General features: G+C 41.5%; 2 protein-coding genes across 2 annotated transcripts in view; one reads left to right on the top strand and one right to left on the bottom strand.

The window, feature by feature from the left end:
- Positions 1–7337, top strand: part of FAM185A (family with sequence similarity 185 member A) — a 35554-nt gene extending 28217 nt beyond the window's left edge. Inside the window, exon 8 of the mRNA XM_030237916.2 lies at positions 6890–7337. Within this exon, the coding sequence (XP_030093776.2) occupies positions 6890–7005 (116 nt within the window). The 3' untranslated portion in view covers positions 7006–7337. The remainder of the gene's footprint in view (positions 1–6889) is intronic.
- Positions 7338–8016: 679 nt separating this feature from the next.
- The window catches only part of FBXL13 (F-box and leucine rich repeat protein 13), a 65042-nt gene continuing 58759 nt past the window's right edge, over positions 8017–14299 (bottom strand). Inside the window, 1 exon segment of the mRNA XM_050985677.1 lies at positions 8017–9974. Within this exon segment, the coding sequence (XP_050841634.1) occupies positions 9821–9974 (154 nt within the window). The 3' untranslated portion in view covers positions 8017–9820.

Below are 14299 nucleotides of genomic sequence, written 5' to 3' on the forward strand. Positions count from 1 at the left end.
GAACATGGGATTGCTCCTTCAGGAAAAGAAGGGGCTTCCCTGCAAAACTGAAACACTTGCTGAGAAAGGGAGGGAGCTGGAGAGCAGTGACAGGGAGTTTTTATTCTTTGAAGGAATTTGCAAGGGCATCTGTTTCCATTGGCATCAGTAAGGTGGTCTTGAAAGCAGTATGTGTGCTATAATGAAATATTACAAAAGCAGAGTTCATGCTAAGCACTGATCCAGCTTCCATCAGTGGAAGTGTTTGGCTGCTTTTAGAGAGCTTGAGTAATTCCAGTAATTTCTGATTGTAATCATGTCAGATGTTCTTTCTTTTCCCTGGCAAGAAGAGAAGCCCTTCCTGCTCAGTGTTTTCCCTCTCCCTGTCTCCAGGTGTGCCTGTGTTCTTAAATCTTATGTCTGTGGAGGTAATTAGCTAGAGGTACTACATGTGCTAAGAGGGAGAGTAGCAGGCTAAAAAGTGTTACATATTCAAGCAGAAAATGAACTTAGAAGACTGTTATGTTAAAGGGGTTGCAAACATGTTGAAGGTCAAGGTTAAAGTTCATGAAATTTTGATTTACATGCTTTTTAGGCCATTTTCCAATAAGTTAAGTTCTAAGTACAAAGGTAGGAGCAATTACCTGTGTAGTCCCAAGAGGAGCAATAATTTAATAATATCAAGAAACAATAGTGTTACACCATTGAAAAGAAACAGCATGTTCACATGATTGTTCTGTAAAACTCAAAATAATCCTTTGGCTTTACATGGCATTAGTAATACATTGCTGGAATGTGTCCAGTTTTGAGTACTGCGCTTTGAAAGTGTAGAGTCTCTGCAGGAAAACAAGTGATCAGAGCCCTAAAATCATGATTAACAAGAGAAGACTGAAAAGTTCTGGTTTTGTCTCAGAAGATAAAGGGAAGAGAAGATGCATTTGTCTAGTACATAAGAAGTTGCTACAGAGAAATAAAAAGATAAATTATTCTGTAGACTGGCAATAGAATTAAAAATTATAACTTGACCTTATGGTAAAGGAAACTTGGTTAAATAGCAAGGTAAACTTGCTTGTAGCCCTTGTCTGGGGGGAGTAGGACTGTCAGTACTGCAGGTTGTGCAGACCAGGTGATGTGAGCATCTCAGACCAGATTCAGTGCTCCCTCAGGAGAGGCTTTCAGCCCTGTTTTCTCTTGGCTCAGGTCGATGTGACCATCTGCTCCCACCCACTCCACAGTAACAAGGGAAGGGTATCAGGCATGTGGGTGGATGGGGACCAAATGAAATGCAGCCACTGGGCACACTTCAGCCACTTTGGTTGCCAATTTGTGTGTTGACCACTGTGAACTTGCTGGAAAAAGTCTTGCAGTCATTCAGAGGCTTTATTTGAATCCTTGTAGCAAATGGTGTCAATTTCCAAACCTAATTGTCTGGAAAATAAACCATGTAAATCTCATCTCTGAGTGATGCCAGGAACTCACCTGATTTTGGATGTTTCTCCATCCCTGCACCAGTTCTAGTGCCAAGTTCATATTCAGTGGCAGCATTTCACCTGATGCCATCTGCTTGGTGCTGAGGAATCTTTTAGCTTTGCAGGCAACTCATCTGGTTTGCAGCAGCTCTGTGAATTTCCATGGTAAATGTCCCAGCATGTCCCAGGTGCTCCTCAGAGGCTGTGGATGTTTGTTGTTACTGTGTCTCCCTGTTTTTACCTTCTCAACTGGCAAACCTCTCTGTGTTTTTCTGTCCTTATACAAAGAGCAAATGCTTTGGTTTTCTCCCAAGTGGAGACATACTCGCTCCCAGTTGTGGTCAGCATGATAACATTTGCAGCAGTTTACAGGACTTTCAGGTTTTGGTACTAATCCCATCCTGGCTGCAGCACAAGAGCTTTGCTGAGAGCCACCTGAGAGCAGTGTTGCTCTGAGCCATGCCTCTGGTGACCATGCAGGTCACAGGACTCTCCCATGTTAATTTATGCCTTCCCTCAGATGTGTAAGCAGGACATGCAGAGGAAATCCCCCACTGACTTCTCTAACTCCTTCTGCCCTGTGAAAATTTTCACATTGCCTCTCCCTGAGTATCCAATTATTCTTTTAATGCTGCAGAACTTCTTAGCTGACCTTCCTCTTCCTGTGCCTCTGGAGAGTCAGCCTGACTGTAATGACCAGATTCCTTTGAAAAGATGGGCATTGACACTTCTGTCCTATCTCTGACTTTTCAGGTTTCTCTTACTAACATGCTTCAGGTCTTCTCATCCTGCCTGGTTCTCCCCACAGATTGTGGTGAGAAGCACCTTTCTCCTTACAACAGTCATTCACTGAAATATTACAACTTTCACATCTGCCTGATGTTCCCTGCTGGAGCAAAGGGGATCTAGCCAGATGTTTCCTGCCATCAGGAATAATTGCTTCTCACTGTTCACTCCGTGGTCCCTCACACAGCAGTGCTGGGAGAGCAGGCTGTGGAATGCTGTGGCCTTCCCTTCAGGATTGCTTTGAGGCCAGTGTGCCAGAGGGGGCTGACTGCATCAGTCTCTTGTACCATGCACAAAGCTTTGTGGATGGATGTGGTTGAGGGTCCTCATTATGAGAAATTCTACATTGTTCACTCCAAGGTAATGTCTGTGTTTTTAGCTGCCTGGAGTTCAAGGGTTGGATACAAACACAGCTGAAGGGGCAGTGAAAAACATGAGACAAGCAACTTGCCTTTCAAAGGGAAATAGTGAAAGAGCTTGTATCATGTCAGTCTGCTGAAACTTCAGGTTTTATCTGAAGCTTCCCAGCTGCACAAGTGCTCCCACTGTGCAGCTGTCTCAGGTTTGTTGCAGTCAGCATTGCAGTTCTGATCCCAGGAGTAAAACTATCTGCTGTCTTGCCCCCCCTCCCCGTTTAGTCTGTTCTCAAGGCACTTCAGAACTTTCCTTCTTTCTTAGGAGCAGTTTTTATTGACTCTTGGCCACTAGAATTGAGTGGGAAGAGCTTTGTTTTATAATGTCCCTCTACACACTGCCCTCTGTGAAGCCTTGATCCTTAAGCAATATCTTAAAAAAAATAAACAAAGACCCAGGTTGTATCTGGAAACAATTACATTCCTTCGAGTCAAATAGAAAGTTCATCCAACTTTTATTAAACACATTAGATGAGATGCTATCCTACAGATTTTTATTGGTTTCAGCTTGCATTCAACTCAAGCTGCTCACAACCTTTTGATATATACCACAGTCCTAACACTACCAATGAACAACACTTAAAATATGATCCTCTTCTTGTGTTTTGTGGTATGAAAATAGAGCTCTCAGCTTCTCCAATCTCCAGGAAGGCAAGTAAACCAGCAGTCAGTATTTGACTGTAATGTTTTGCCAAGGTGTTCCCTTCCTTTATACACCACACACAGGGGAGGGGGAAAAGCAGAACCTTTTTCCTGGCCTTTAAATTGCAAGGTCTGCACAGCATAACAGTGTTTGTGTCTTCTTCTGAACTGGTGCTGCTGTCTTGACTGGTAGGTTTTGAAATTAATTTCACCCCCCTCATGCTCAGTTCAGGAGGCTGTTTGCTTTTGTGATTTAGTCAAGCTAGTAAAGTCTTCCTCAAAATCCTCTTATGTTCTCATGGTATTCAGAGTACAAGCAGTGAGTACAGTTAAGACCCAAGCAGTCATCAAAAGGTCTTCAACTCAGCCTTGCTTGATTAGTGCCTCATACACAAACCTATTTAAATATAGGAAAAAACTTTGAACCTTCTACTAGTGATGGGCCTAATAACCTTAATATTTGCCTCACAGGCAAATTTCAGAAAAGTTTTGTTCCTTACACACAGGAGTGTAAGGCACAAAACTTTTTTCTACATTCACATAGCAAAAACAAAACGAGAAACAGAGCTCAGACAGAAACTCAGCTTTAAAATGGCTCTTGTAAATTAGTTCCTGTGTTCCCCAAACTCTTCTTTAACTTTTTTGCCAAGGTGTAAGCAGTCATGAAAGCATTTACAGCCCTGAATGTGTGCTTCAGGTTTGTGTCTTGTACAGAAGCACAAGCCATAGTCACAAAAATATGAGAGAGAGGAGCTGGGACCAAGCACTCCAATATGCACTTTCTGGAAATAAGTCTCTGCCCTGCATTTATTGTGTCCTCTCTCCCTAGGAGAGAAAGATGTATTTTTAGTGTTTGACAGCTCTGTTAAAGGATCAGCTGAAATTTTCCTTTATACTTCTTCGTTGGTTCCATTTTTTGTCACCTGGAGGCTGTTTCCTGTTTAAAAACCAGACTGATGAAATGTTTTAAGTGCTATCTATGCTTAAAAGACAGATTGTTTTAATTTTTGTTCTATACTCTCTGATACAATACTATTGAAAATCAGTGATTGAGGAAAGCTTTGAGGAACTGCACTTTCAAATTTTAATGGATTCCATATACACCACATTTGTCCAACTTGGTGATTCATCACAGATCTAAGTCTGCAATTAGATGATGAGCAGAGGTCTGTGGATTCTGCTTTGCTGTAGGAATGGCACTGACACTGAGTGTGGTTGAGACTGCAGCTGTCTGGAGCAATGAGGAGTGCAGAAATTGTGTTGAGACATCCCCTTGGAGACACCTGAAGGCATGTTGTAGTCTGATAACAAGGGACACTGAAGTGACTCTGACATTGTTGGACTCCTCTGAGAATCTGTACTTCCAAACCATACCTCAGCCTGTTGTGAATTGCTGTGGGTTTGGCCCACAAACTTAAATGAATCCCTCTTAGAGCTGTTCAAGCACTGAAATGCTATTGAAAAATTCTGGCACATAGAATTTTTGAGTTGTGAGTTGTGGAAACCAGAGCAGTGATGTCAGTTGGAGTTTTGCCATTGTTTTTGCTGTGGCCAGAATTTAATTTCAGCTGTGTTACAGGTCAGAGCAGAGCATGTTTGCAAAATTGGCTCAGAATCTGCATCCCTGCCATCCCTCTTGCTATTCCAGGCTCAAATTATTCTAAACTTAGAATTCATGCAATTAAATGAACACCAAAGTAATAATAAATGATATTTTGTAAAGATAAACCAAAGTGAAGGTTGATCTTGTGATAAAGGCACTGATTTGGCACTTTAAAGATCACAGTTTAATTCCCAATATGGACACAAATCTTTTGTAGAAATTTGGAAGATCACTTATTCTCTCTGGGTCTCAGTTTTTTGATTATAAAATGGGACTGAGTTGAACTCTCTTCTTTGTGTACAGTGAGCTTTTCAGAGCATGCCTGTGAATATAAAGTTTATGTGAAACCTGTAAGAAGACAGATACCTCAGGGTTGTGGGGTTTTTTTTAGGCCATTATCATAAGGGAACAGTAATACTTGCAAGGTGTCTGGGCATCTGGACAATCAGGTCTTACCATGGCTCTAAAAATCTTTGAAATTACTTAGCCAGATCAGTATCCCATGTAGAACTGGCTATTGGGCACCAGGTCACCACTGACTCCTCACCAGTGGGATGGGGGAGACAAGCAGAAGAGTGAAAGTGAGAAGTCATGGTTGGGATAAAGACTTTGAGATTAAGACAGTTTGATGGATAAAGCAAAAGCTGTGCCCACAAGCCAAGCAAAAGAAGGGATTCTTTCACTACTTCCCAGGGCAGGCAGGTGTTCAGCCATCCCCAGGAAAGCAGGACTGTATCTCATGGAACAGGTACTGGGTCAGACAAATGCCATCACTCTGAATGTCCCCTGCTGCTCCTCCTGCCAGCTCTGATACAGAACATGACACCAGACAGTTCAGAATGTCCCTTTGCTCATTTGGGGTCGGTGTCCTGGCTCTGTCCCCTCCCTGCTTATTGTGCACCCCCAGCCTCCTCACTGGCAGGGCAATTTCAGAAGGAGAAAAGGTCTTGATGCTCTGAAAGGGCCACTCAGAAATAACTGGTTTTATATATTGTCAACACTGTTCTCAGCAGAAATCTAAAACATGGTTCATCCTAGCTGCTACTAAAAAACAAATAACCCTGTCCCAGAGAAAACCAGTACATGAAGGGCTTGTGTGGCAAGGCTGTGGTCGTGGGAGTGCTCTAGGGGTGGCTTCTGTGAGAAGCTGCCAGAAGCTTCCCTACAGAGCCAGCACCAGCCTGCTCCAGGATGGACCCACCACTGGCCAGGGCTGAACCCATCAGTGATGACAAATAACACAGTTACTGCACACCAGCAGCTGGAGAGAGGAGTGAAAATATCTGAGAGAATCAGCCCTGCTGATGTGCAGGCCAGTGCAGAAGCAGGGGCAGGAGGTGCTCCAGATGCCAGAGCAGAGATTCCCCTGGAGGTCTGCAGGGGTGCAGAGATCCACCTGCAGCTTGTGGAGGGCTCCATGTCAGAGCAGGGGAAGAGCATCAGGAGCTCTCCTTCTGCAGAGGAAGGAGTGGCAGAGATAATGTGTGAACTGACCAAAACCCCATTCTCTGCCCCTCTGCCTCTGGTGGGGAGGAAGTAGAGAAATCAGCAGTGAAATTAAATTTCCCCCAAGTCTAGTCTGTTTTCCCTCTGACAGTATCTGCTGACTCACCTCTCCCTGTCCTTACCTTGATCCATGAGCTTCTTGTTATATATTCTCTGGCCTGTTGATTTGAGGAGGAGAGTGTAGAGTGGCTTTGGTAGGTACCTGACAGCCAGCCAGGGTCAACCCACCAGAACACATTTCTTAGCTTAGAAGAAAAAGTGCAGTGCTATAGAATAAAAACCACTACTCTGTTGTAAAGATGTATTAATTGGAAAGTAGATTAATGTAAAAAAAAAATGTGTCAAGAAGGAAATGTCTCTGCTAAAAGTACACAAATTCTACCAAATAAAAGTGCTATAAGTGCTTCCAGGGAGCTTGGGAAAAAAATGACAATGTGAAAATGATATGTTTACTGTGTGTCAAATTAAACTAAGACAACTCTCTTTTCCAGGTCACATGAATCAAAGGGATGAAAAGGACAAATGGATTAAGGCTGACACACAGAATGGCAAAGTGTGCCTTAAAAGCCAAAGCTGGATCCAGTCTGTCAAGCTGAAGAGTTCTTAAAGGTGAAATAGGGCAAAGAGATTAAATCAAGAAACTCCAAAGGAACATTTCTGTAAAATTATGAAAAGTTTTGGATGAATATTCTTAATATAAAAGAGAAACTATTAAAAATGAGAGTATTTTAACCCAAGATTTGCCTGTGGCAGTGCTGGTGCTAAACAGTCTGGTTTACTTTTAGTGCCTTTTAGGAGCGAGATGATCTTGTGTATTCAGAATTCATATAATTGACCCACTCACCATATCAGTTTAAAAGCTGGTAGCTTTCAAACAAAAGTTTGGAGTTGTCATTAAAAAAAAAAATTAAAAAAGCATTTTTAACACTTCCAAGATGACATGCTTTGCAAACTGTGTTATATTTCTAAATTAAATGTCTTAATATTGTGGGAATTCTGCTAGTTTATGCAAAATGCAGACAATTTTCTTCAACCAAATTGTATCATGGATAGGAAAAAAATCACTTTCAGTGTGGTTCTTATGTGGTCTTCTCATTTGGTGTTTGAACACTGAGCAGTTTCTGCCTGGGTGATGGGTACTTTCTGTGTAAAAATACTTCTGTGAAATGGCAGAACTTGCTCTGTGTCATCCTGAACCTCTGGTTTGTGGATAGAAGAACTCCAACTCTGTCTACCACTGCTCATCTGCAAAGGAAAGCCTTTAAAATAAATAAAAGTACCATAGATCTGGCTGATTTCAAGGAGGAGCACCCCTCCAAGTGGACTTCAGAGGAGAGTCCACCTGAGCATTCCCTGAAGGAGAAGCTGCCCTAGAAGGGAAGTGTTGCCCTCGTGCCTGAGAGCTGGAATCTCTTGGTTTGCTCTGTCTGCAGTGACTGAGAGCCCTGTCCTGCAAAGCTCCAGGCAGCCCTGGGGGGCAGAGAGGGAGGTGAGGGGAGCAGGTAAACCTGCACAAGGGCAGGTCTGATTTTTGTGGAGGGTTCTGTGTTACAGTAAAACAAGCACACAGTAAAGTAAATGGGGTTTTTAAAAGCCTTCCCATGCCTCTCTATGGCACCTAATAAAAGCAGTAGTGAAATTTGTGCTTTAAGCTGAAATGTCAGAATCCCTGCCAGCTCAGGGGATGGTGAGGAGCAGGAGAGAATTCAGACTGCCGGCTCAGGCTTTAAGTTTTGTATATATGTGTGTGTTCTTACAGTCATTATGGTACATTATGAAATTAACTTCTTTTGCCACAGGATTCCCCAGGAGATATAATTGCCCCTGGCTATTGCACTTCAAGAGTCAAGGGCAGCATATCTACTGTAATTCAGACTGGTTAAAACTCCCCTTCCTGTTTATTGTTGTGTACTGCTTGTTGGGATGAGGTGGGCTCTAATGCACGACAAATTATATGTATTTTTAATATAAACAATAATATATAAAACATTTCTAGTAGTATTACTAAAGGCATTACAATATTACTAGATATGAGTTATTATTATACTTTTAAAAGTTACAAAATTAATAAATAATAATGGTTTTTGATACCTAGAAAAATATTTGAAATGAATGATTTCTATGCCCTGCTGCAGCCAAAGAGAAAAAGCACCTCAAAATTCACACCACATGAAAACAGTCTAGTAGGTACTTCACAAGAGTGAATCCATTTAATGGTCCCATTATTCACCTGAAATACAAAGCCTGTCAGCCTCTGAGATTAAGGTTGTGATTTTTGAGACTGCTGCATCAGCAATTTAAGGGAGAACATAGTAAGAAAACCTGTTATTTGTTCCATATTCAAAAGAAAGCAAACTCAGACTTTGAGTTCATTAATTTGCTAAATCTGGCAGGAATTAAACATCAGACTTGTTAGTTACTTGGTTAAATAAGTTTTAATCAGCCAGCAGAAAAATTGTGCTACTACTAAAGCTACTGATTATATTCATTCCAAGCTAAAACATCTTGAGACCAGCTAGAATGTTAATATAAAGGTCAAGAATGAGTTGAAGGAGGACAAACCCTTCCTTATGAGTTTCCCCAAAGGCATTGAACAATGTCTTGTTCTGCTCTAATGAGGTGAAACTGTATTTATCTCTAGACAAGGGAAGATTAGTAGGTTATCAGCAATTAGAATTTGAATGGCAAATCCCTTGTGTGCCCATATATCTTTTTTTGTCCATTTGATGAGAAGACATTCTTGTAACTGGAGCAAATTTAAACTTTAACACTTTTTTCATCTGTGTTCCCTTTAATTTGGTTCTCCTGCTCTCTCAGCTGCCAGCCAGCCCACAGTTCAGACCTGCAGACAAGAACATCAGCTTGTTCAGAGAGCTGGACTCAGCCCAAGAGGCTTTTATGAGAATGAGGGCTCTGGGTGCACAAGTGACTGTTGAGAAGAGGAGAACTGTGCTTAAAAGCCTGGCTGTAGTTGTGTATTAAAGAATCTCTACTCACTGCCTACTCACTGCTCTCCACTCCTCAAGAAGGCTGTACTTGATGAGTACCAGCCACATCAAGTGTGAAGTTCTCTGGGGAGTCAGTGTTTATGTCCTGGAGAGGACCTTCATGGCAAACAAATCCTCCAAAACATGCAGATTTATTCGTTGCTTACTCTGCACGGGGCTACAAAAACTTTCATTATTGAAAGATGAAGACAGCTTGAATCAACATCTGAGAGTCAGCAGTGCTGTCTGGTGCAGCTGTCTTGCTTGAAGGCATTCATACTCCTGTGAGAAAGATTTGCTATGCTTCCTTACTAATGCAGCAAATGGCCTTTTATTAAAGTGTGATTAGTTTTAAGAAAAAATAACACAGTGGTCTTGTCATGCTCTAGAGAAAAACCCTTGAACTGTAGAAATGCTGCACAATTTCTTCATTTTTCATTTTGAAGAATTTGTTCTTTCAGGCTCTGATCTGTGTTTTTTGGTGAAGGTGGTTATGTTACCATCCCAGTCATACCCAAGCCAGGAAGGATGGTCAGCATCATTATGTTCCTGTTTCTCCAGTTCAGCTGGGTATTCCAAGACAGCTTGTCTGCAACAAGAGTTTAAAAATAATAATGACAAAACTTTTCAGAGGCTGTTTTTACAAAGAACACTAAAAAGAGTTTAATGAGGAAAAGTTCCTTGCTTTAACCAAAGCTACCAATATTATAAGGGGGTTGTGGAAAGTAAACCAGAAGATAATTGGTTAGGTCATAGAGTCATGGAATGAATTAGGTTGGAAGAGGCCTCTGGACAGTGTTTCAACCTGATGTTGCTTTAAGTGCATCCAGCTAGACCAGGTGAGTCATGGCTTTGCCAGTTGAGTTCTGAATATCTTAAGGGATGAATGTTAAACAGTCTCTGGGATCCTCTTCAAGAGTTTGGCCAGCTTCCTGGTTAAAAAATTAAAGTTTCCTTGTAATCAGAATTTTCCATGTGCCATTTGTCCTATCAGTGCACCTTTGACACTGGTCTGGCTCTGTCTTCTCTTCTGTATGCTCTGATGAGAGTTAGAGGCAGCAATAAGGTCTCCTCCATCTCAAATCTTCTCCTGGGACTTAGCAAAGCAATTCTCTGAAGGGTCTTCACACATCACATGCTCCAGCACTTTAATGGTCTTGGTGGGCTTCAACCACACTTGCTCTAGGGTGTCAGCATCTGCCTGAACACAGATCTGAGAGGGTGGTGCCACTGGAATAGTAACATTGTCTTTGGAAGAAAATAGAAAAACAAATAAACCAGCTACATCCAAAGGTATTACAGCATCTCCAGGGTGTTTTCTCATGGCTCTGTAGGAAGGTTATGGTAACTGGGCAGGTCCCTCTGTTCTTTTATTTGAACCTGTGTCTGTGGCACCTCCAAGTATTTTCCCCCTTTCCTCATTCACCTTCTGCTTTATTTTTGGCAGTCTCTCTACTGTTGGTATCTTCTGTCACCCACCTCTTTTAACAGGTATTGTTTCAGAAATGGAGTGGAGTACACAATGGGCAGTGCTACAGGAGCCTTGTGGTTACCTGCATTTGCTGGCACTGGCTCTGGACTTGCCCCAAGGCTGTGTTTGGTTTTGCAGCCTCTCTGAGAGCTGAACCAGAAGAGAGTTGTCTGTGATGCCCAAACCTACCCATGATCCTTCAGCATTTTGTGACCACTACCCTTGTGCAGAATTAGAGCACAAAACTAATAGACTAGATCAAAATTTGAGAAAATCAGGCCTCCTGAGTGAGACACACTAAAAAGAAGAAGAGCAACTCTCCTTTCTTTCTCGGCAGTGTCAATCCAGCAATTTTCAGTACCTTCCCAAGCTGAAGAAACAGAACCCACCACTTGCAGTCCTGTGAATGTCTCTTTCTTTCCATGCCTTGTGTGAGCTGGCTGCCAGCCTGGTCCTGCTGAGCTGAGCACCCTCCTGCCCAGCCTCCCCCTGAGCTGAGGTACTCCAGGGCTCCTGGGGAAGAGCCAACTCTGCAGCTCCCATCCTCTCCAGCAGATCCAACCTGATCTGGTGTGTCACAGCCACAGCAAGGCAGTCTTTTTTCCTGCTGGCCAACTCCTCAGCTCCGGAAAAATATATACAGCATTCAGACAATACTGGAAAAACATCCAAATTGAAGGGCTCTGTTATCTGTCAGTAATGCTGCTACAGTGTTTTTTGTGTTGTTTCCCAAAGTGGAAATGCTGGAGATGGTTACAAGGGCAGATGTGCCCAGCTGTAATGCTTGCACCACTACAGCAGGAAAGGGGAAGTGGGCAGGAGTGGAAAAGGGACAGAATTAGTGAAGCAAGAAGGGCTTGTTTTCAAGCCCTGCAGGATATTTTTTTTATAAAATGTCCAACACTGACACCCTCTATGAACCACAGGAACACAAGGCTGCATCTGTTTTTATATTAGGGAGGCCTGTGCCATTGAGGAATGTGTGCACAATTTATATGAGCTATAAGCTCTGACCTATAAAAAATCAACTCATCCAAGTCCAAATTCCTGTTTTTCATGGAAACTGCAATGTATAGTGCCTGTCTGAAGCATGTATAAGGGGAGCTGTTACTACTTTTTTGGAAACTTATGATGTCCCATGCCTGGAGCTACAGTTGAGTGGTTTGCCAGAAACAGCCATTCATTAATCATCAACACATGGTAAAAAGATTGTTTATTTAAGATATACTGTACTGTGACAGAACTTTATTGTTTTATTTATTTATTTATTTACTGTCTTAAATGAGCCAATTGATGAAGAAAAGTATTTCAGCCAACAATTACAGTTATCTTTGGCAAAACAACTATCTCTTGGTATAAGTCAGACAAAGTACTGGCCCAAACACAGGGCTTGAGCAGCACTGGAATACCTAATTGAATCCTTACCCAAAATTTGAATCCATTTTACTGAGAGGGGGTAACTGGGAGTTACAGTTCTGCAACATGGTCTGAATCCTGAGCCGTTCCGAAATTCCACAATTTTTCAGAATCACAGAATGTGCTGAGTTGGAAGGAACCCACCAGGATCATAAAGCCCAACTCCCAGCCCTGCACAGCACCATTCCCTAGAGTCACCCCATGTGCCTGAGAGCATTGTCCAAACACTTGAACTCTGTCAGGCTGGTGCTGTGACCATTGCCCTGGGGAGCCTGTTCCTGTTTGACTGGGTCCATCATAATGAAAAGCAGAGATTTTGAAAAAAAACCAACTTGTTGAGCTGAGGTTACAGAAACCAATCAACAGTAAAAAGTAATGGAAAATAAAAACTCAAACATGGGAAAAATGTTTATAGTGCAAGTACAGGAGAAGTTAAGCAAGTGGAAGCAGGGAGCTAATGGGAAAGCAGGAAGCATTCTGCAGGCATGCTCCAGGTTACAAAATGTGGTAAGAGTACATGGGATCTGAAGCATTCTGAGGTCCATGTCAGCTGAAGTAGTTTTATCATTTTAGGGTATCCAGTTCATGTGCACTCAGTGGCTGAAACATGGCACTCCAGGAGCCTCTGTGTCATGTCCAAAAAGAGAATTACAGTCACTGAGAAGACTGTACTGTATTTTTGTTGCTTGTTAAACAGAAGACTTAGGAGTAATTGTGTTGGTCTTTTACCAAATTGTGTGTAGGAGGTTTTAATTTTCAGTTTGATGTTTGTTGGATCTTTCCTGCCCTGAGACCTGAATATTTGGATAACATCTAAGAAATTCTGTGAGATCTTGCAATCTCCTTTCTAACTAACAGCAGCCATTTGAAAACACAACAACAAAACCAAACAAAAATTAAAAGTCTTCTCCAAATGTCAAATGTATTGTAACTAATAAGACCAAATGTAATTTTTGTTTAAAAGGCAAAAATTGTGCGAGGAATTGTTGATGAGTTTCTTGTTAATAGCCTAGTCATGAGTTTAGGAGAAATGTAACCAGTTTTATTTTAGTGCAGACAAGAGAGAAGGAAGCACCTAATTTTGAATAATTTAAGAAGATCTTTTCAGGGAACCAAACTGTTACAGATGAGATGTAGTTTGGGGAAATTACAAGACTAGCTGGCTTCTCTGTCAATGACATGTTTCCTTTCTCATTTTGCGTGTAGAAATGTTAACACAGAATGTTTTACAGGGAACAGAAGTGTTTCTCTAAAGATGCCAGTATGTGATTTCCTGTAGTCTTAAGGAGTAGTCTTAAACAAATCAAACTGACACCACCTTTTCCTACATTTCAGAAAGCAGTGAGTTAGGTTGTTTTTCCTCTAGCGGAAGAAATCAGTTGTACCAGCACTATGTACTTCCAGATTAGATTATCCATGATTCTTTCTACCAGTTAGAAACTGGATTAACTGAAAGGTCATTAACCTCTGGATACAGAAATATGCAGCAGGATATCAGGCCACAGACCTTTTTTTCTTTCTACCATTTATTAAACCTGGAAGCAGGGCAGTATTTTGGCAAATATAATCTCAAAATCTACCTGATGCTGGAAAGAGTGAATAATTGAAAACCAATAACTGTTTCCAATGAAGCTGCATTGGACTGAAACTTGAAGAACTTTGTGGCTCCACATGTTTTCTATTTTAATCTATCAAAACAGAAAAAATTGAAAAATAATGTGCACAATACAAGAGATATGACTCAATACTTGCAAGGTTTAGTCTATTAAGAAATGTCTGCTAGGACTGGTTAGTGTTTAACAATAAATAATGGGGAATTCCTTTGGAACAATGAAGTAATTTATTATGCCATGGATATTTTAGGACAGCTTTAAACTAAAAACATATTTCTTCTATTGCTTATTTAGAACCTAAGCCACTAGCATGTTTAATTCTCCAGATGAATATGATTTTTACATAGACCTCTTCCACCTCCTTAAACAGGGAATGAAATTTCTCAGCAATGTAGCTTTCACACCCTCAGAACA

This window comes from Serinus canaria, chromosome 1A (genome assembly GCF_022539315.1).
Source record: "Serinus canaria isolate serCan28SL12 chromosome 1A, serCan2020, whole genome shotgun sequence".
In the NCBI taxonomy this organism is placed as follows: domain Eukaryota; kingdom Metazoa; phylum Chordata; class Aves; order Passeriformes; family Fringillidae; genus Serinus; species Serinus canaria.